The following is a 23,017-nucleotide window of genomic DNA, read 5'->3' on the forward strand; positions in this document are numbered from 1 at the left end:
TATATGTTGCGTACTCCTCTATAATACTTAATATACCTATTTTGAATGTGTCTTTTTTCTTAAAACAGACGTTTCTTTAGAATGTTTTTCGTTTAAACTATTCTAATTTCCCCCCCTCTAGTTGTCTCTCAACCCCCTTTAACGACCGCATTAAGCTAATAGGATATATATATATGTGTATGTATTTACCCTTAAAATTTAAATATATTACATATTGTAGTGTAAGATGGGAATTCTAAAGATTCATGGAAAATTGAAAGCGAGGTTGGCTCAATATAATTGGTGATAATTCTAAGTCTTTGTATTTAAATGTCAATTAAATAAATTTATTTAATATTAATGAAATCATGGTAAATTTGACGAATTAAAAAAATAATTTGATGAATTAATATTTTAATACTAACCAAACAAAAGTTAATTTCATTAGAGAATCAAATATTATAGTTTAATAATAAAAAAATTAACAAAAAAAAATCAATTTTATTATTCTTTTAGAAATGAAGTTTACTTTATTTTAGATAAGGAAATGCATTTTGGTGTTAAGAAATAGAGAGAGATGTTAGGTGTGTGGAAATGGGAAAGAATAGGTGGGTAATGTCGACAATCTATTGTGTTGAATATTGGTTTATAAAAATTAAAGCATCAAAACAATTTTTCCCCCAAAAAGTTTATGATTTTCAATTGGGTTGAATTTTTATTGGTATGGTATTTTGGAGGTGAGAAAAATGGTACACAACCTTTATTTATTTTATTTTTAAACAACTTATTATCAAACTTTTTTTTTTTTTTAATGGAACTTATTATCAAACATTAAAAAATGCTAAAGGTATTACAAATTTTACTCCATAAAGCATATAAATTGATGCTGCAATGAATGTAATTGGTAGGCTTCAACTAAGTGATAAATAAATGCTCGAATTTTTATATAATTGTTGACATATCAATTTGTAAAGTCTATGTAGTAAAATTTGTAATATTCTTAACACCACTTTACAATTTTGGGTTTTTTTATAATAATAATGTGGGCCCTTATTGGAAATGGTGAATTTAGAATTTAAGTGAGAGAGCCAAAAGAAAGAATTATCAAGTTCAAGTTCAAGTTCTTATGAGTCTACAAACAAGAACAAACCTAACTCAAATTGATCCTGACCCAATTGAATAATACAATTTGAGCCAAAATTAAAAGTATTAACTTGGAATTGAACTGTCTTACTAATTCCAATATTTTTATTTTGTGGTAACAACTTACATTCATGATTGTCCTGCTGCAAAATGGAATTAGAAGTTCTATAAATATAATTTGTCCAAGTAAATGAAATGCAGGACATTTCAAAAGTTTTACACTTGCTACTCTTTATTGCAAATGTATGCGCCTATCCCAAAAGTACATTGCTTCAGTACCAAAGTGAAGTAGCCCCATTGTTATAGGTTCTAGATTGTGCCCCCTTGTTTAATGTGACACCACCAGTATGATCAACTTAATAGAAGTCATCAAGAGAAAAGTTGTCTACAGATCCGAAGCCTTCCAAAGATCCGATTCTTGAATAGCTGGTCATCGAACCACCCAAAAAATCAAGCGGTGAGTCATTTGAGAAGGTTGTAGTGTCATAGATAAATGACATGCTTGTAGCATTGTCTGTGGGATAATTCTCAAACAAGGAACTTGGTCGGTAAGGCTCATAATCATAAAGAAAGAGGTCATTAGCATCATTCCTAGTTATGTCACTATATACATCTTGTTCAGAAGCCTTTCTTGCTTGAATGACCTGCAACAATATCCAAAAGGTAACAAAAAAAACTTTTGGTAAAAAAATTTCAATCCAAAACTTATAACATATCTAAAGCTGTAAATTGGTTTAGCATACATAGTTGTGATTTTGATTGTCTTGGTAAATCATAATAAAGTCTCCAAGTTGTAAGCCATGTGCATTGACAAATTCTCCTGAGAAAACAATATGCATAAGTGATGATCCAAGGTTTAAAACAACAAAGAAAGGAGATAAAATTAAGAGGCAAAAAGTATACCAGTATTTTCAAGTACATACATTCTGCTATTGTTATTTGGCCAATACCTGCTTTGAAAAAAAACCAAGATAATGAACATTACATATCTAGAGAAGAAAATAAAATAAAATATTTTATTTTGGTTTCACATGCAACCCTATACTTCTCTACAAGCTTATAAAAAAAATTCTATTATATCAACTTTTAATATAACAAAATTAATATAGTTGTATTAGACACAATATCACATTTACAAGTTAAAAGTCGTTGCAATAGTAACTTAAAATTGGTAAATTATTACATTAACAATAATTAGTTGAAATAATTTATAATTTTCAATTGTAACAGACTTTATTACCTTATTGCATTAGAAAAATTTATTACAATAAATTAAAATGAAGAAAAAATTATTGCAATACCTTGATACCAATTAATTTTGCAATCTATTAGAATGAAAATTTCAAATAGATAACTTATTGCAATAATTTAATATCAATTATTTTACAATATATTGCAATGCTAGACATAAAACTACAACGAATATGTCATTGCAATAATGGATATCAATTATATTATAATCTATCACAATGATAAACATGAAACTACAATGAATACATCATAACAATAGTAGATATCAATTATTTTTACAATCTATTGCAATGACAAATATAAAATAATTATTTATTACAACAAAAACATCATTACAATAACTTAACTCAAATTATTTTTGTAAATTATTTGCAATCTATTGTAATAAAATTTGTGAAGTGATAGCTTATTATTACAAGATATTTGAAGTAGTAATTTTTTTTTTTTTTTTTGGCAAAAACATATATGATTGCATCATATTTTTCATTAAAATATATGGAGTTTATTGCAATAAAATTATTTGATACATAAACCTATTACTTTATATTTTATTACAATACCTCATATCAACTATTGCAATAACTCTGATATTATTGCAAAGATTTCTTTCTTCGTAACAAACTCTTTGTTTTTTTTTTTTTGGTTGTTGTTGTTGTAGTGCATCCAAATGACTCTTAACACATTTAAATTGAAAAAGCTTCCCATAAGAAAAAGACTCATATCTAGGCTTGCTGTGTTTATAATTGCAAAAAATTGAAAAGGCTAAGATACTTAAGGACATTATTATATACGATATATTCATATTAATACATGTATGCTTTATACAATATCAACAAGTTCCAATGCACTTGGTGGCCAAAGAGAGCCAGAGGAGTCGGACCTGTACTTGAAACTCCATACATGCAAGCCATCCAGGTCGTCCATGCTGATAAGAATCCCCTCCTTCGAGTCGAGGACGGGGAGGTGAGCCTCTGCTGCTTTCTGAAATTCAGTTGTCTCATGATAGCATTCATTAGGTTAGTTTTATGAACAAAATGTCAGCATATTTAGGTATACTTTAAGAAAGATTGCATTATGTGAACCTTCTTTATTGGTTAACAAAGAGTACCAGTTCAAAGTTCAAAGTCCATTCAGAGCACGATTTTATTAGCATCACTATAGTGCTAAATTCCAAGTGTATATTAAAGAAGTAAAAACACAAACCTTTGGGAGTATCATTCTCCTAAGGGAGCTTACATCACTGTTCCTAAGCTCCTTTTGGAATAGGAATCTCAACCTCCTTGGATCAATTTCCTAAAGCATAACACCATTTGATATTTGAGTTATTAAATGAAATACTAAACAAAAGCCCTAATCCAACAAAGTGTTTCAAGGCAAAATGATAATAAAATTGAAAAGTTTAATTGACCAGTTACAGGAAATTAACCAAGTCTCTTTGACTAATGAGGAAAACACAACGACCTCAAGTCTGAAAGTAACACAGCTGTCAGTGTGTCATCTAACGTTGCAAATATCTTGCAACCCAAAATAATTATTCAGCTTTATATATACTAATTAGGGATAACTAATTCCTTGTAAAAAAAATGTTTCATTTGATTGAATTATTTTGCATAAATATATCAGTTAAAAATAAAACCTTAATTAATTGGACTAGGATTGGAACTTGAAAACCAATCGGTTGTATGCAAAAATTAGAATTCATATAATATTTCTATATAAAAAAACTCAATAAATTTTCTCAAAATAGTTAGGGCCATTTTATAATGTTATTCTAGTAATGTTGTTTATATTTTTTAGAAATACATATAGATGAAAAAAGTGTGTAGAAATTCGTGTAATATTATTTAAAAATTGAAAGATATATTTAAAGATATGTACCCAAAAAGCCCTTAGTTAAAAAAAAGAAGATTCAATTCACGAATTTCGAAATTTCAGTCAAACACCCGCTACCAATTTCGTTTTTTGATTAAAAATTTCTTATTAACCCCACTGATTGCATGATTGATCTGATTTTTCACGTCGTTAAGATATATAACAATAAAATTAAGTAACACACTCATCCTAGCAAATTGTTGCCACCTGATAAATCAATATATATATATATATATATATATATATATATATAAAATCAAAGCTCTCTGTTTAAAATCATAAATTCCAAAATCGATATAGAGTTATTATAAATTCAACAAATCTCACCTGGTCAGGTCAACACAAACATCTAGTACTGAGAGAGAAGCAAAGAAGTCAAAAACCCATTTTATATATAAGGAGCAACAAATATCAAATACAGAACAATAGGACTTACAACAAAACCCACATAAAAAAAATTGTGAAAAACAAAAAAGGGAAAGGAATTAAAATGGAGAAATTTGAAGCTCACACGTGCAGGAAGAGTGGGAAGGCCAGGGAGTGGGGATGATGGCACGTGCGAGGTAGAGCTAGAAGGAACAAAGGACAGAAGTTTGATGGTGGAAGATGATGATCTCCTCTGCCTAGCCATCCTTTTCTTCCTGTGGAGTACACCGAAACCCGAAACAGCAGAAACAAGGTCATGACGGGTCGAACCGGTCGAGTCCGACCCAGATCCATGATTGGTGGTGGCCTTGGTCTTGTCCCCCTGCACAGTGACAAGCCCAAGCTCAGCCTCTCCACCTGCCACAAAACCAGAGGCCACCTCGGTTTTCTCATGAAGTTGGTCCATCATATTCATCATTAGCACTCTTTAGGGGTTTTTTTTTTTTTTTTTTTTTTTTTGGTGGGTTTGGGTTTCTGTGAGTAAAAACACACAGAGGGTTTCTTATGGACGCTCGGCAATCACGAAATGGGTAAGACTGAGGAGTAGTGGGTAAAGTAAAGATCTCTCTCTCAATATTGGGTGCACTAACTTTTTCTTATTTTTGCTATTTTTAGCAAGGGATTTTGGTGATTAACATTGCTGCCTCTGGTTTTTTGTGACATTTGTGCATTCTGCATTCACGTTTCCATTTACATCTTTTGTTCTCATTGTATATATAATACAGCCTTTTAATTTTCATTAATGGAGGGGGTGGTGTTGGGTTAATTAACTTAATTCAGATTTGGAAGCACCAAACTAGGGTTAAAAGTTTTACTGGCATGGGTGACACATGTGAAATCTGGATTCATGCTTGGTTTTAGATACTTTGTATCTTTTTGTGAAATGTGATTTTGATGATAAACTAAACCAGAGAGAATACAAACTAGGGTTAGGGTAATAGTGATTACAAGGCCTGAGGTGTGAGTGACAAATGTACAATATGCATTCATTGTTGAATTTTATATACCCTTTTATTTGTTATTGTTTTATAAATATTTTGGTGAAAATGGGGGTTGATGATGATGGTAATAAACTAGACCAGAAAACCAGAAACTGTGGTTAGGGTTAAGGCGTTGGCTATGGTTAGCGTTGAAAAGTGTGGAGTGGAGTGAAGTGAGAAAGAGAGTAGTGGTTAGGGAATGGCCAAGAGAGGAGTGACGAATGGACGGTGGAGGTGTTTCAATGTTGGGTTTAGATTGAAGGTCCAGGTGTTGCAAAAGTTCTGATACTTTCAACAGAAATCAATGGCGTCTTGGGCTCTCTTTCTCTTTCTTTAATTTCTTTTTTTTTTTCTTGCTTACCATTTCTGTTAAAGCTTTTGATTCTATAAGGGAAGCGTAGTTTTGAATTTGAGAACAAAATAGAAATTGCAGAAACAGTTCTATTTGATGCTACAACAAGAGGTTTACGTAGAGGAAATTATGGGATATCTTGGGTGTGATGCTCAGTGCTCACAAGCCACAGGAGAAAGTTTTGGTATACGGTGGAGATTTGAAAATGTGGATGATTTTCTATGGGTAAGAAATAATACGAAAGTTCTAGCCTTCTAGGTCAGAAAGTTTGATCTGATTGATGGTTTCTGTGTCGTCTGATTTGCATAATTTTTATGTATGAATATGATGAAATGATGTGTATAAGCTGCGATGCACAGATTTGAATATAACTTCACGGGTTTTAGGTTTTTAATTTTTCTCCTTTTTTGCCCATGTTGGTTCAACCTACCATTTTTATGGATTCCAAACCTCAGCTTGCACAGCCACGTGGGAAACATGCAAAGCTGCTTAGCAGATAATTATAATTAATAGAGTGATATTATACTAGCAAACATTTTACAAATTTTTTATAAACAGGGGAAATTATTGTGTACTCCCGGAATACCATAAATGCATACTCCCTCCTCTCACATGAATAGTGGGTCCCACTAATTAAATTCATGGTGGGACCCACCATTCATGTGAGAGGAGGGAGTACGCATTTATAGTAATTCGGGAGTACTTAATAATTTTTCCAGTTGGTTTGACTATTTTTTTACTGGTTCTCTATTGGACTTATCACTAACATTACCTTTCATTTATTAAACAATAACTACTTACCATATCAATAATTTGTAAAAAAATTTGTAGCTAGTTATAGCATTTTACTTATAAATGCCGGGATGAATTACTCTCAATTAAAACCACGTGCAAATTGCTTTCACCGACATCAATTCAATTCCCTATGGCCAAATAGCAAAGCAAGCTAATAAATTCTTTCTTAAAAAAAAAAAAAAAAGAGAGAGAGAGAAAAGAAGAAAGTAGAAAGAATATTATATAAACAAAAGGTTCTGTTAATGAGTACCCTTATAGCAATTGTTAATAAACTATTTTAAGAAAATTTTGACACTACTTTTATGAGAAGAGTAATGTTAGAGATACAAATTTTTTTTACAAACTGCTGATGTGGTTAGTGGTTATTGGTAAATAAAAAAGTGATGTTATAATGGTGGGTTTAGGTGAAAATCAGTAAGAAGTTGGTCACATCAATAGTTTAAAAAATATTGTAAAATAATTTGTGACTATAACATTACTTTATAAAAAATAAAAAATTTAAAATTTAAAAAACAGTCAAAAAAATTAATTATTTTTTTTATTTTCCTATTAAAATTTTCTAAAAATATATTCTAAATTAATATCCTTAGTATTTGTTAACCTTTCCCATAGACAAAGGTTTAAATTTCTTAGGATGTGATGCCTGTTAATTCTATGCTGAGAATGACTATTCATTGAAGACTTTTTAGGTATTTAATCATAATATAGTAAGAACAAAACTTAGGTATAGTAATTAGGTGTTGTTTTTTAGTTTCCTTTCTTAAGATTTTGCTATGTAGATTTTTTTTCATAAAATAGAAGTATATTTCTTAGTTAAATAGCCATATGGCTGAATCTTAAGAAGAGAACCTAATGAACAGCACCTAAAATATTGTATCTAAATTTTGTCCATATTAAAGTGGGACTAGGATCCAAATTCATATTTAATTGTAATCTAATTTTACATAATGTGTCCAATTTAGATTTTTTTTTTTTCCTGTCAAGTGATGTATTCAGAACACTTGGCACGAAAGCCAATGAATCCAATATCTAAAAGCACTTGCAGCAATGGAGCTAAATAGCTATATAGCTATTTTAGCTCCACCAAAACACAAAAAACCACCATCCAACAGTGGAGCTAAAGCTATTTTTTTATTCCAGCCAGGATTAAAATAATACAAGTTGTTTGTTTTTTTTTTTTATTCTCACATCGTGCCTCTCTCTCAGTCACTCTCATCTGAAGCTCATCTCTGATCAAAACTCTCTCAGGCTCACTCTCTCAAGCTCACTTTTTCACCGCCGCCGGCCTAACTTATCCTCAACGTCACCGCCATCGAAGCTAGACATCACAGACCCACTAGTCGTCCCAAGCCGCCGATCAGCCTCAGACCCACGCTGCCATCTGCCTCAGACCCACGCCGTCGGTGTGCTGTGGTGTGGTTGAATAGTTGACGTTAGTTGGGTTCATTGGCGTCGGTGTGCTATGGTGGTGGCTCGGGTGAGTTTCGTGGTGGTGGGTGTGGGTGTTGCTTGGTGGGTCTGGTCTTGGTTGATTTTTTTCTTTCTTTGTTGTGGACTGTGGTGGTGGTGGTTGTGGTTGTGGTTGTGTGTGTGGCTGTGATGTTGTGTGTAGTGGATATATTATTTTATTGTAGTAGATATCTTATTTTATTGTGATGTTTATATTATTTTATTGTGTTGAAAGCTAAAATAGATCCACTACTGCAGCATGTGTGTAGATAAAATAGATAACGTAACTTTTTGTGGTGCCAAATAGCTAAATTTTTAGCTCTACTGCTGTGGATGCTCTAAATGAACCACCAAATTATCTCATTCCAATCATCCAAAAAAAAATGATCTCATTCCAAATGTATTATCAAAATAACTCTCACTATTTTTTGGTGGGTATATACGTACGTAGTAATCAATGAGTTTAGAAAAAATTCAAGACATTCAACCCAATAGTAATTGACACGCGCACGCACACATATATATGGTTCCAAAACAACAAAAGCACTGTAATTTGACAAAACATGACTAATCCTTCTATCATGGAAGACATTTTTAACCTGAATTCAATAAAAAATTAAATTCCATCAGATATCAAAATAATAATAATAATAATAAAAGTAATACGTATCAAGCCTCAAATATAAAGTATCAAATTAACTTATTTCTTTATCAAATTTGTATAGCCCATATATGTCTTATAAGTATAAAATGAAAGAACAATTTTATACTCAAACACCCACTTTTTGCATCATTGTACTAAGTAAACATACAAAATGATATACTTTTGTTGCATCACATTTGTTTTTTTTTTTCGCAGTCTCAAATTTGTATTAATTCAGTGAATACATGTAGTTACATCAATGGATCTTTACCTACTTATTTGACGCAAACAAATAAATTATACAAGGGTAATGTGACTTACAATAGAAATTCAAATAAAAGTCTCTTGACTTTTACTTTTGTTGCTTGAAGTCAAACCTATTGTCGTGAAGGAAGGAACAAATTGTACTTAAATTCTACCAGGTGTCAGAAGGTTACAAACAAAAGCATTAATAGTACACCTAATAAAAGACGAAATCGACGAACATAATTTTGGCACTGAAGTTAGCATAATGAAGCACCATTGCACCAATATTGGTTAAGCAATGGAGATTCCAAGATCATGAAAGAGATATAAACCTATAAACATAATAATTCCAAGGCAGTGATAGCAAGAGCCTTGTATTCAACTTTAGCATTAGAATAGGCAACTAGAGAGAAATGTCATGGGTGAAGAGTGACGAGTGGATATAATAGAATTGGAAGCTTGCGAGTGCCATCGTGAGTTCAAATGATTATTGGGTGGAGATTTGGTGGAGGTGGAAGAAAAAAATGGAAACTAGGATACATGATTTGAACAAAATAACCTATCTTTGTTGTCTAAATATTTTCATTCTATTTTCTAAACGTCACTAAGACTACCTAGCCAAATCAAAACGATTTGGGTCTTCAAATTTCCATGACATATGCCAGCACCATTTCTTCCTTCAACTCAATTGAAGCCTCGTCACCCACCTATATCTGAGAGATTTTTGTTCTTTAACTATTCAAGTGAAATATGAACTATAAAAAGATACCTGATGTTAATGTTTGATCATCCATAAACAGAGTGATGTGGTTTTACTCATCTTAATTTAAGAAAAATTAGTTGCAAACCCACACGATGCGTTAAAAAATGTAATATAATTATTTTATAAGAATATAATGTAAACTTTGTAGATTAAATAATGCTTGAGTTATTTAAAAATATTTTCTATTAGTTTTATGTATATTACATAATTATAATATTGTTTTATTTAAATGGAGAAGATATTTGTAAAATGATTTTTTTTTTATAATAAATATACCATAATTGGTTGACTAATTAATTTGAACATGTCCAACAATATTAAAAAAATACATTTCAATTCCATAGGGCACATGTAAAATGTTACATTAAGTTTAAATTATTATATAAGTTTAGAATTGTAGCATTTTTTTTCTTTCTAAATATAAGTGTAATACCTATATTATCATTGAAAGAATTTTAAGGTAATCTTATGAATATTTATTATTTTACTGCTTTTTTATAACACATATCTCTAATTTATAATATCTATTTTGTTTGTTTTTTTTTTTTTTTTTTTGCCCAAAACTAAAGAATTTGGCCCAAATAAAATAAAATTTCATACTTTTCAACCCAAAAATTATGAAAAATGATGAAATTTTGAGCACAAAATTGAAAAGGTAACCTACAAAAAGAATCAATTTAAGACTTAATTAATCCAAAATGGACTAAATTAGACTGAATGGATCAAAGTGGACCAAAATGGACCTAGTGGACCGAAATAGACTCAAGTGGAATGAAATGGACCTGATAGACCGAAGTGGACCAAAATAAATCAAAATATACTCTCATGTGATTTAACACAAGCATTACAGTAATAAATACTTCACTTTAACTTTTAGATATTATGTACTTTACTTTAACTTTTAGATATTATGCAGACGGTCAATGTTCACATATATATAATGAGGTACAGCATTTTGATAACTAGAGCCGCCTTGTTGAAATCTTTATATAGCTATAAAGATAGGAGGGAAATTGTTTTTATTTGACTTTTAAGACAAAAGGTAATGGGTTAAATAAAAGTGTTAGTACGTGTTGTCATCATTGCAAATTCATGCAAGTGATGTACTAATCAATCTTGGGAGGGTAAGTGTTATCATGCTCTCTTCACTTGTAGTGTATAACAATAGTTTGAAAATATTTAGAATCATAAGATTTATTTGACGCCTTAATTTTCTATACACGACTCCGAGGTTTAGTGAGTGGCAAGAGCTTTTTTTTTTTTTTTTTCATTTTTCATTTTTGTTTTTGTGTGGAAGAAAACATTGCCTACTGTTTCAATGGAAATGCAAGCTCAACTGATATAGAAAAGACTGTAGCTATGAATTTCAATAATCATATTTTCATTATTCCTTTTAACAAAGGGTTCTATTAACGGCAATGCCAGCTTAATGAACTAGGTAAGTGAGGTGGTCGTCTAAGACCCCAACTTTTAACCAATCCAAAAAATTTCACAAGATATTTAACAAATAGTGAATGGTAGATTATGAAATAATGTCAATGGTGACCAAATAATTAGAACCAATAAAAACTTACTAACTCAATTGTAACATTACTTTTAGCCAATAAGATATCTCCTTCCCAAGAGTATTAATTAAGCCCCAAAATTTAACCAATAAATAAAAAGTAATATTTTCTTTTATTAAAGAAAAAACTAGAACAAAGAAATTTTTGTTGGATGTGTAACCTTTGATCTTCTGAGTTTTCAAGTGTAGAACTTATTAATGTTCCACCAAAAAGCTGAAAAAACACACTTTCTTTCTCAACCAAACAACTGAAATCAGCAATAGACATAAAATGTATACATTTTTTTTTTTTGATGAACTAAAAATTTATACATTTTCAATCTCAAACCTCAAATTTTCTTGTATGAATTGCTGGAAATTTTGTCCCACCCTCTATTTAAAGAATAAAATAGAATTTTTTTTTTTGGGTTGAAGCTATAGCTGCTGCACTTTGGACCTTCTTCTCCTCGTTCTAGTCTGATCCTCAGGTTTGTTACTTCTCTGGAACCTTCGCTTCTTTCTTGAACTTTGTTATTATTCTAGCTATTTCATTTTATTACTTTCACTTCATTCTATTCTTGATAATTACTTTATATTACAGTACATGCGTAAATTTATTTTCATTCATTCATTTAACAAATTGGGTGGGTACGTGGAGTAGCATAGGACCATAGTTGTATACTCTTATATATGGTCCACGTTAACACTAGTTGTTAACAAATAAAACTATTTTTGCGAGAAAAAAAAAAATCAATATACTAATTCTAGTATAATTATAAAATACACTTCGCTTAACCATAAAAATATCTAATAGTCTCAAGTTCTCAACCCATATATAAAAGCAAATTCATTATATTACTCAATTAAAAAAAATACTATCTATTAGGCTAAGTAACCAAATACTAGAAAGACAAAGTTTTAAATTATGTTTGAGTCTCAAAAGAAGAGAAAAATAGAATTTTTTTAAATATTTAAATGCAAGAAATCAGCCCAAAATATATTGAGCCAGCCCTGGTTAACGGGTGACCTAGCCCTAGGTATAAGGGTCAAGCTTCCCTCAAAATGACCAGGTGCTACCTTAAAATCTGTGGTGTTTAGACCTTGATCACCAACTTCTAATGCTTCAAAATCTCTGCTTTTGATGTTATAAAAAAGAACCCTTTTTGGTTCTCCAATTAGAAGTAGTACTAATTTCCCTTTGTTGAAGCATGAGAAATTGATACAACATGGGTCTACAGCATAGTATGGTTGCAAATCCTTCAAAAGGACATTATATCCAAATACCCATTGATGTTCCCGTAGCATGATATATATCTTTAAATAAAAAGTACTCATAGTGAGGCTGTAGTCAACCAAACACAACCTCCCTTCATATTCTCCCAAATGCATCGAATCATATCCTCCCAAACGCTTCGAATCATCGAATTTATAAAGATCTGGAGGTGGTGGATTGATTCTTCGGAATGTTTCACTATCAATATCAAACGCTGTAATATTGATGATAAATATGTTCGACATATTCAACCAGTATATAGTGCCATCCATATAGATTGTTCCCCGAGGAGGTATGGGCATGGGGCAATCAACAATACTCCATGGATCAGAAGAGCCGACAGTTTTTATTGCAGCTTTACATTTAGAAACTAAAATCCGCATGGGAAACTCTTCGAAGGATTTAATCACTTTATATTGCTTTGTTTGAGGATCATATCCAAACCCAGTTCCAGTAATGAATCTTTGTGCACATTGGAGACAGCGTGGGAGAGTAACAAACTCTCCCGTGATAGGATTACATACATGAAAATCCACAAGATCAGTGAAACAGATCAAACCATTTATGGGTGGTAACAACTCGATGGTGTTGGTACCTACGTATATAGGCCCCATCAAAGTCTTAAAACCACCTCCTTCTTGTAAGGAATCTATGCGAACGCTACCAAGACTGCGAGAGCAAGTGATCCCAAGCGAGTTTTCCCTTGAGCGCTTCAAGTCTGCCTCCGCTAATTCAGTGACTGCCACATACAAGGACTTGCACAAAAACCTTAATCTGAGTAAACTATGTAATGGAAGCGAAGTCAGAGAGAGTATGTGGAGGATGACATCATGTGGCATAGAATTAAAACTGCTGCAGCTGCTTCCTCCGCCCATCACTGCTTTTTTCTTTAGTTGCGTTGTGAGTCTCTCGTATTGTGCGCCATCGATCTCTTCTTGTTCATATATATATATATATACTATACTAGGGTTACGTGTAGGAAAGGCGGCTATGATATGAGGGAGAAATTAAACATTATTATACTAGGGTTACTTGCAGTATTCCAATAAGTTTTGAATGTAATACTAAATTCTTCTATTTCTCATGTAATGAGATGTGTCAATTAGTAGAACTATATTTTTACATAAAACAATATTGAGGGAGGATGTTACACTCAAAATTAACTCTCTTCTTCTTTTTTCTTTTTTTCTTTTTTGAGGGAAAAAACCCCTTTTATGTAGTTCCTCCTCCTCCTAAAAAATAAAAATATGTATTTAATTGTTACAATACCAATAATATGGGAAAGAGGTAGTACATAACTCATAATTTATAAATAAAATAATACCACAAGGGGATTAAGTATTAAAGTCAAAACCTTGGGGAGGTCCATCTTTTAGGAAAATCCAAATTGAGGTTTTATGTACTTTTCCTTGTAATAAATAATTATTTTTTAGAAGACCCGTAATAAATAGATTAACAATGCATTCACTTTTTAAAGGTATAATCTTAATTTAACTATGCTAAGAAAATCTTAACTAAATTAGTTAATCAAGTTATTTTTTACACAAAAAAAAGGGTTATCCTTTTCTTAAGAATTAGATAGATAACGGAAGAAAATAAATGATTTTTTTTAATGAATAAATAATGCATTCACTTATAAGTTATTATGTTAATTAGAATTTTTTTTATCTAAAATAAATATTCTTATTCTAGCTTAATCAAAGTATATATGTGTGTAAAATATATACTTTGACCCTGACCCTTGGTCCCCCCTACCCCACACTCCACAAAAACTAATATTTAAGAAGTGACCATCACGCACTAAGGGTGCGCGATGTTAATTAATTTAAAAAACTTTAATTTTAAAAAAATGGATATTGAAAATTTTATATATATATATATATTTATATATATATGTATATAATAAGAATAATATTTAATATTATTATGCTCTTGTTGAGTCACACCATTAGTAACGTTAAAATTTTTTTTTTTTAATTGATTTGTTCCATTAATTTTTTTCATGCTATTAAAAAAAATTAAGAGTAATGAATTGAAGTAAAACTAATGAAGAAAAATAAAAGTGTGGAAGAAGTTCTTTATAAATTAAAGTAGATAAATATGTAAAGTTAAAGTATATTTAAAGTAGTTAAAACTATCCAAAGTATTATTAGAAACAAAACTTTCCAAGATGAATGTATGATTCATTCAGTTAATATATTTAATATTATCAAAAAAATTAGAGGAATAAATTAATTTTAAAAAAGTGGTAAATTTGCTGATGATTTGGTCTAGTTTGGTTCATTCAGTCCATTTCAGTTCATTTTGGTCACTTTGGTCCATATGATCCAGTTGGTTCACTTTAGTTTGGAATGAGAAAAAGCAGGTTTGGGTTGAAAGTACCTATTTTAAATTAGAATTTATTAAAAATATAGATGACGAAAAATAATATTATTTTTTTAATTGTTTAATTTAATGATTTGTGGTGTTATCTTTCTTTAAGTTCTTTTGCCCCACTCAGTTAATATTAATATTTTAGTTCTTGAGTAAATTTCACAATCTTAATGTTTTGATATGATATAATTTGAATTTGATGACTAGTTGATGATTTTTTTTTTTTTTTTATTTATTTTTTATAAAGGGATAAGAAATATGATAATTTGTAGCGAATGACTACAACTTCAACACACAAAAATTAACATAGTTACATATTTTGAAAATCTAATTTTTAAATTACATGTTTTTTATATTCTTAATATGCATGTCAAGTTTCGTGCTAACCGGACATTAAATACTATTTGTCCCATAAACTTATATTTTATGTTAAAAAAAACTTAAAATTTAAATAGTTGATTCATGACATAGCTATTGATTTTTGATCTTTTAGAAATTTTACAACCACGGAGAATTTAAAAGAAAATATAATCCAATTGTGGATTTGTCAAAATTTATATCCAATCAAAAGATATTGAGTGGACTTGTAGTCGTTAGCTACATATTTGTTTATAGACATAGTTTTTCCAAAAAATAATATAATAAATATTTTCCCTATAATACATAAATAAACGATGCATTCATTTTTGCAAGGTATAATCATACCTTAACTATGATAAAAATAAATAAAAATAAAGCCAAGAGCCTCGTATTTTAATTGATTGACATCTCCTGGTGATTTCAAAGGGGACATCCAGGGTTTGTATTTCCCCTCCCCTAACTATTTAAAAAATATCCTATGATAAAAAAATCTTAACCAAACTTCTTAATCACTTTTTTTTTTTCTCAAGAATTAGATAGCTAGAGAATGAAAATAAATGATGCATTTATTCATATAAGGTATCATTTTGATCAAGGACTTTTATAGGTTTACATTGTACTAACAATGTAAAAAAAAAAAAAATGTGTACAATGTTGCACATATTGGTAAAATGACATCTTTGATTAAATTACAAATTACATTTTTAAAACATTTTAATTAATCTAACAAGTTAGGTTTTCTATAAATAAAATGGATGCGCTCATTTTCATTAAGTGTTATCTTAATTCATCTAAAGAATACCGTTAATTTATTTAATAAAAATTGTATAAGTAGGAAAATAATTGCGTGTTCACCTATATAAGGTGTTATTTACTTATTTTAACTAATTTAGCCAATTTCATTATATATATTTAAGTGCCTCCTGGACTGAAGTACGGGTTCCAATTGCATATGCAACAGACAATCATACTGAAACAATTTTATATTCGTTTGAAAATAACTTATCTTATTGTCGAATTTTTTTTACTAAAAGTATGCTAAAGTATATTTATATTTTGAAAAAAAATAAAGTTTTAAAAAGCTATACACAAAAGCTAAAAACTAAACTTGTAAGCTCAAACCAAACACACTTAACGGTGAGTTTAACATCAATTTTAAGTTTTAGCTTTTAAATTTTATATATAGCTTTTTAAAATGTCACTTTTTTTCCTCTCTTTTTCTCTCTTTTTCAAAAATTTTCAAGATACATATATACTTTAGCATACTTTCATAAAAAAGTTTTCAACAAAAGGTTAAATAGGTTATTCTCAAACAGACACTAACAGGAACCATATCAAACACAGTTACTTCATTTTGTTTATTAATGAATGAAGTCATGACTTCATTCATTAAATCTCCTCTAAAAAAAAGGTGTATTTATTAAAGTCATGACAGGCAATAAGATCAACACATAACAATTTTGAAAAATCAAGAGCTGTTATCCCATTTGGGGCTTCACAAAGAATTATGTTCACACAACCTAGATACTTTTTTTCGCCAGTTTGCATGAGAGCATATATGGTTAAAGCTATCTAATCAGGCTGCATTTCCATGAATTCGTGTTAGGAATGGTGAATCCTGTCATTAGATGGCATTAATCCACCACACTGATATGACAAAGATTAACCAGCTTGGTATGGAAACTAAGCAGGAACCAGTTGAAAATCAACAGCATGACAAAGTCAACAATGTATGGGAAAAACAAAACTGAAAAAGAAAATTATGGCCAGAGAGAGAGAGAGAGTATTATTCCATTGGAGCATTTAGCAAGTTTTAATCCCATGACTTTCCAACCAGGGGATACAATCCCATGACTTCATCCTTCACCTAAACTTAAAGGGGAGAATGTATCCTTTAAGAGTTCATTGCTATTGGCAAGAGTTTTCAATGCTTGGAGCAAAACAACTGTCTAAAAGTAGTAAGGTAAACCACATGGATGGGAAAATTGCCTTCCGTCTATGTAAGTCCTGAATCAAGTGCTGTTAAGAGAATCTAATTAACCCCAAATCCCAATAAGGAAGTAGTCAAAAATATATGCATGCTAATAGAATTACCAACAATAAAAATCCAATTTTCACAGAATCACACAAATGAGAGCTCAGCACAAACTTACAGCCGCAGGTTTACATATCATTGAAACACAAGTCACCAGACAAAAGTAGAAAATTTAAACAAAAAAATAGTCCTGCCAGGAGGCCCAAGACATGAGGCTCAATTTACTTTTGTACATATGAACAATTAGAGCAAGGAATAAACCCTATTACAGCAAACGCAATAAATTTCACAGTACTAGTAGTGTAGGTGATGTAGAAGTTAGATTAAAAGAAAACTACAACAATTATCAAGGAAAAAGATTTTTTCTCACACTCCAGCTTCTCCAACCTTTCCTGTTGCTGCTTGTAGCTGACAATCTATGCAAAAAGATTTCTCTCATTCCAACTTCAGCATCTTCTCCTCTTCCTGCTGCTTCTTGGGCTCAGCAGGGAAGTATTTTATACCCACCAGATCACCAACCTGACTGATAACCTGGAAAAGAAAAAAAGTCTCAACAGGATTTAACAACAAACGAATTAAAAAAGCATCATAATTTCTCATAAACAACAGAAGTTGTCCGTTGAATTTGGAGAGTCTATTAGAAAAAATGACGAGGTTCATATGTAATATAGCAGTTATCATCCTTCTTCTATCACTTTTACTCCCTGGGGTAAATACTAAATAGTAAAGACATGGAAGAATGTGCTGATGGTCTAATACTGTGGTAGACTGGGTAGTGAATTATGTTTAAATAATCTTTAGGATGTCCAAATGGTTGAGAGTTCATTGAACAAAATGGCAAGGTTCCTATGTAATATAACAATTATCATCCTTCTTCTATCACTTTTACTCCCTGGGGTAAATAGTAAAGACATGGAAGTTGCTGATAGTCTAATACTGTGGTATACTGGGCATTGAAATATGTTTAAATAATCTTTAGGATGTCCAAATATTTAGCTTGAATATGCATCTAGGGTGCTACACATCCGTGCAACTCTCTCTCTCTCTCTCTCTCTCTCTCACACACACACATTGAAAAGAATGCATTTGCAACTCTCATATATGAAAGTGACACACCTAGGAAATGAGAATCAATGACAAGAATACACACTGAAATAACCTCTAGTACAAAAACAAAAGAGGAAAAACTTATATTAGAATTTACTTCCAATGCTTGGATGAGGTCCTCCTTAGTATGAGAAGCAGATAGGCATATACGAGCCCTTGCCAACAGTAGTGGGGTTGCTGGAAATGCCACTGTCACAACAGCCACCTGCGACAGCATCATTTAATATCAACATAGACAGTTAGAAAAATCCATAATCAGGGAGCATATCCAGGATGGATGGACTCACATTCTGCTTGAGGCACTCCCGTGAGAAGGCAGGGATTTTTGCTGGATTGTAAAGCATAATTGGCATTACTGGAGAATCATTATCACCAAGAACCTCAAAACCCATTTTCTGCAGTTCCGACCTGAAAAAATTGCTATTCTCCTGTATCCTAGCAAGTTTTTGGGCACCTGCAACGAAACAAAAGCTCATTAAGTTGTCATCCTATAAAGCAGGAGTAAGCTTTGGATACTGATGAAGTACATACACTAAAAGTTTTTTTATTTGAAAAAAAAAAAAAAAATCAAACCTCTACTGGTCCCATCCTCTCCGAGAATAACCTTTATGGCAGATATTATTTGTTCTGCAGCTGGTGGTGATATTGAGGTTGCATAAAGATGAGCAGGGCAAGTGTATTTCAAGTATTGAATAAGCTCCTGAAATAAATACAAGTTTCAGTGACATTAAATGCAACTCAGACTTCAAATTTAGTTTTGCTCTACTACATATTGACACTTCCAAGAGAAAACAATTATATAGAAAAATTAATATATATACGCCAAAGATTTAATCCCATTTAAAACATAACTGCTGCTTATTCCTTGAAGACTACTCTACAAATGAAGAAAAGCTAAACCAAATGATAAACATAATAACAGCAGCATGACAATGATGTTTTGTAACAGTAACACATACAGTGGCTTTTCTGCTTTATCATTACTTAATCCTCCCCAATGCTGGATCTAATAGAGTACTTAGAGAGCAAACTTAGAATTCATGTGGGGTTTATCACTGATGAAAAACATTGATCTCAAAGTTTAAAGCTCCATCAATGTGTAATTTGGCTAACCCAAGAAAACCGACATAAGTCCACAAGGCCACACTACTTAACGACAACTAAATTTGACGATGCTCATTGAATCTCGTCAACCATATATATGTCAACATAGCAGGGGTTCCTATGCATCAACTTTGTGCTCCATAGTTAGCCTTGGACTATAAACGAGAAATATAAGTAGAACACAATTTATATTCATGATATGATTACAGATGATACCGCAATGTAGATGGCGCAGGATATCAAGATCATGTTAAATTTTAGTGGAAGTCCCATAGTATGAATAACAAGTTTCTCAAGTTGCCAACTGACCTTGATTTCTATCAAAGCAGGAGATTAAAAAAATGAACAAACTGCAAAGGGCAACATATATTGTGCCTCATATATATACACTGGCCATATCGTCATCCACACTGTTAACCAGATGTAAAGTATACTCAAAAAATGGTGCAAAAGCAACCTTGGATCCTGCAATGTAGCCGCCACATGATCCAAATGACTTGGTAAAAGTCCCCATCATTATATCTACATCAACAGGATCCACGCCCAAGAGCTCACAAACACCTCTTCCTGTTTTCCCTACTGCACCAATACTGTGGGCCTCATCCAAATATGTATATGCCTATGATGAAGTATGAAGACCATAAGAATAACAAGAAAAGTGAAAAAGCTTAACCTCACTACGGCTGCTTAAAAATTATGAGTTGATTAACATCTATTAAAGCTACCATGTAGCACAACCTTATATTTTTTACAGATTGCAATAATATCAGGAAGTTTGCAGAGCTCCCCTTCCATGCTGTAGATCCCCTCAACAATAACAATTATCTTTTTCCAGGGCCTATGAGTCCGTGGTTGTCCTTCAGCAATTCGCTCTCTCAAAACTTCCTCCAAGTGAGAGGGTGCTGTAACCAAGTTGGTGAAGGCGAAACATGAGTTAAAATGCTCAAACCTATATTCCTGAGAATATAATTTGCATCAAAAGGAAGCATCATAATGAGCATATATGTATAATACACTATCCTAGTCAGCAGCAGCTGAGTAGTGTGCTCACATTATGGAGGTGGATTAGGACAAAGGTACATTACTGGCATCAAGAGTCAGTTACAGTCTTTTCAAAGTGATCCTTTTGCAATTAACTACAAGATATCTATCTTTCCTCCTTTTCTAGTGTCAATAAAGCTGACATGTCACCATCTGAAATCCTAAATATGTTTCAGATTTTCTACATTCATCTATCATTAATTTTCTACATATGTTTCAGGGGAAATTAAAATTTATCCACTTGCAGTTTGGCCCTATCACAATTTAATCCAAACTTTTACATTTGACCCCTAAGATTTGGACGAAAATGAAATCATTATGGTTCCGTCCGAAGACCTGCTAATGATTTCATTTTAATCCAAATTTTAGGAGGTCAAAACGAAGTAATTGAAAAGCATATGGTACTGAATTGTGATAGGACCAAATCACAAGGGATAAGTTGTAATTGAAAGTTTTTCCGCAAAATACAAAATCTGTTAATGTGGACAGAACCTTAAAGATTTCATTTTACTCCAAACCTTAGGGGGGTCAAATGTAGCAACTGAAAGTTTGTGAACTAAATTTTGATAAGACCAAACCACAACAGATAAATTGTAATTTTCCCTAGATTATAAATTCTTACTATTGTGCTGGAAAACACGAACTGTAGCTCCAGATCCTCGCGCACCATTGACTATGGAGTTATGATTCAAAGAATCACTAATGATCAAACCTCCCTGTAAATAAAACAATGTAACTAGCTCAAGATCACATACAAGAAAAAACACAAAAATCAATCTTTATAAAGTGCTTTTAATTAATTAACTGCACATACCTTTCCCATCAGGACTGGAAGGACAGCGGAGTTTGTTACATACCCCATACCGAAAACAATTGCAGCTGGTTTTCCAACAAAGTTTGCAACATACTTTTCCAATTCTTCATGCAATGAAGTAGTGCCTGATATGAAAAACCACATTAAATGACAACTCTAGTAGACAAAGTACCTAACTTTTAAGGAATTTTTCACATAACAGAAAACCCACCCGCGTCTACGCGGCTACTACAAGTGCTTGGCGAGTACTTCTTCATCGACTCAATTACCCGCGGCGTGCAGTATTCATCTGACGCCGCGAAGCCAAGGTAGTTGTATGATCCTAAGTTAAGGCATCTACTTATCTTTGAGGTTCGTCTGCATTCAGTTTATACACACAATTTTCAACACAACATCCTTAAATTAAAACAAAACAAAGGCAGGCTATAGATTGAGCTTTTAATACAAAAAAAAAACACAACATGAATCTTACATTAGAGTCTTGTTATTGTCGTTGGAGTAACGTTCGACCACATCAAACCAAGCATCAGGAGCACTTGATATCGGTCGACCAAAACAGTCCTGGTGAAATTTTCAAAGAAAACACATAGTTTATAGTTGTAATAATATGACAGCCCTATTCCCAGCTTTAACGACGTCGTGTAATACCTGAATTCGAAGATATAACCTGCGAATATAGAAATCCTCGAGGCCTAAGCAAATTGGAGCATAGCCTTGAAGGTTGTTAGAGCTATACCAGTCGGTGATTTTGCGGAAGCTATCTCTGATTTGGCCGAAAACGAAGAGCAATACGTAGCTGAAGAATGTGGTTAATGCTGTTAAATACGGAATCGCTATCATTTTGTTTTTCAGGTTTCAGGAGCTTTGGACTTTCAGATTCAGGAGAGAGAGACCAATCTTTACGTTTCTTCGAGTTTTTGGGTGCCTCTCAATTTTGGGACCCAATGGCCCGGCTCGGCCTGAGGCGGCTTTTACCGGACCTGGCTCTATCGATAACTTTCATTTAGCAAACGACAAGATAACGCTATTATATTTATAAATCCAGTAAACAGGTGACTTTCTTAATAAATCGTTTTAAAAAAACTTTTTATATTATTTTCATAAAAAAATATAAGGTAAGAATGCAAAACTTACCATCTTTGACAAAATTCATTTCAGTATTTTAACTTTTAAGTTTATTTAATTAAGACTTTTTCATCAACTTTTTTTATATGTTGGGGTTAATTTTCCAACTTTTTAAACTTTTTTTCAAATTTTTTAAATTAAAAAATTCAATTAATATTGAAAAGTATTTTTCAGATTTTTTTTTAAAAAAAATTAAAAAAAAATTGATGGAAATGTCTTAATTGAATAAAAATGAAACTTTAGAGGACTGAAATGAGCGAAAATAAAATTAAAGGGCTGAAATGAATTATGAAAAAACTTAAAGAGTGAGTTTTGCATTTTAGTCAAAATATAAATAATAAAA

General features: G+C 31.6%; 3 protein-coding genes across 3 annotated transcripts; all 3 read right to left on the reverse strand.

Moving 5' to 3' along the window:
- Nucleotides 1-1,234: 1,234 nt before the first annotated feature.
- Nucleotides 1,235-5,098, reverse strand: LOC115975042 (B3 domain-containing transcription factor FUS3-like). Its single transcript, XM_031095677.1, has 6 exons — nt 4,757-5,098; nt 3,577-3,666; nt 3,254-3,354; nt 2,026-2,072; nt 1,866-1,942; nt 1,235-1,766 (listed from the first exon to the last, which is right to left on the reverse strand). Exons 1-6 carry the CDS (start codon nt 5,087-5,089, stop codon nt 1,479-1,481), a joined length of 936 nt encoding a protein of 311 aa, XP_030951537.1. The 5' UTR covers nt 5,090-5,098; the 3' UTR covers nt 1,235-1,478.
- Nucleotides 5,099-12,405: 7,307 nt separating this feature from the next.
- Nucleotides 12,406-13,590, reverse strand: LOC115969543 (putative F-box protein At1g19160). The gene has a single exon (XM_031089218.1). It carries the CDS (start codon nt 13,588-13,590, stop codon nt 12,406-12,408), a length of 1,185 nt encoding a protein of 394 aa, XP_030945078.1.
- A 3,991-nt stretch (nt 13,591-17,581) lies between these two features.
- LOC115976376 (long chain base biosynthesis protein 2a-like) lies at nt 17,582-22,538 on the reverse strand. Its single transcript, XM_031097610.1, has 11 exons — nt 22,198-22,538; nt 22,022-22,110; nt 21,761-21,906; nt 21,550-21,674; nt 21,358-21,451; nt 20,433-20,596; nt 20,152-20,313; nt 19,164-19,290; nt 18,878-19,044; nt 18,688-18,795; nt 17,582-18,014 (listed from the first exon to the last, which is right to left on the reverse strand). The coding sequence occupies exons 1-11, from the start codon at nt 22,387-22,389 to the stop codon at nt 17,919-17,921; spliced, it is 1,470 nt and encodes a 489-aa protein (XP_030953470.1). The 5' UTR covers nt 22,390-22,538; the 3' UTR covers nt 17,582-17,918.
- Nucleotides 22,539-23,017: the final 479 nt, after the last annotated feature.

This window comes from Quercus lobata, chromosome 2 (genome assembly GCF_001633185.2).
Source record: "Quercus lobata isolate SW786 chromosome 2, ValleyOak3.0 Primary Assembly, whole genome shotgun sequence".
Lineage (NCBI taxonomy): Eukaryota > Viridiplantae > Streptophyta > Magnoliopsida > Fagales > Fagaceae > Quercus > Quercus lobata.

Bases quoted from the DNA above. Each gene is read 5' to 3' on its own strand.
- LOC115975042 (XM_031095677.1), bottom strand. From the start codon at position 5,089: ATGATGAATATGATGGACCAACTTCATGAGAAAACCGAGGTGGCCTCT. The intron at 3,355-3,576 runs GTTTGTGTTTTT...ACTGAATTTCAG, and splicing joins GGAGAATGATACTCCCAAAG to AAAGCAGCAGAGGCTCACCT. The intron at 1,943-2,025 runs GTATACTTTTTG...TTGTTTTCTCAG, and splicing joins GTATGTACTTGAAAATACTG to GAGAATTTGTCAATGCACAT.
- LOC115969543 (XM_031089218.1), bottom strand. From the start codon at position 13,590: ATGGGCGGAGGAAGCAGCTGCAGCAGTTTTAATTCTATGCCACATGAT.
- LOC115976376 (XM_031097610.1), bottom strand. From the start codon at position 22,389: ATGATAGCGATTCCGTATTTAACAGCATTAACCACATTCTTCAGCTAC. The intron at 20,314-20,432 runs GTTGTGCTACAT...ACTTCATCATAG, and splicing joins CAATCTGTAAAAAATATAAG to GCATATACATATTTGGATGA. The intron at 19,291-20,151 runs GTTGCTTTTGCA...TATTTATTTCAG, and splicing joins GCTACATTGCAGGATCCAAG to GAGCTTATTCAATACTTGAA.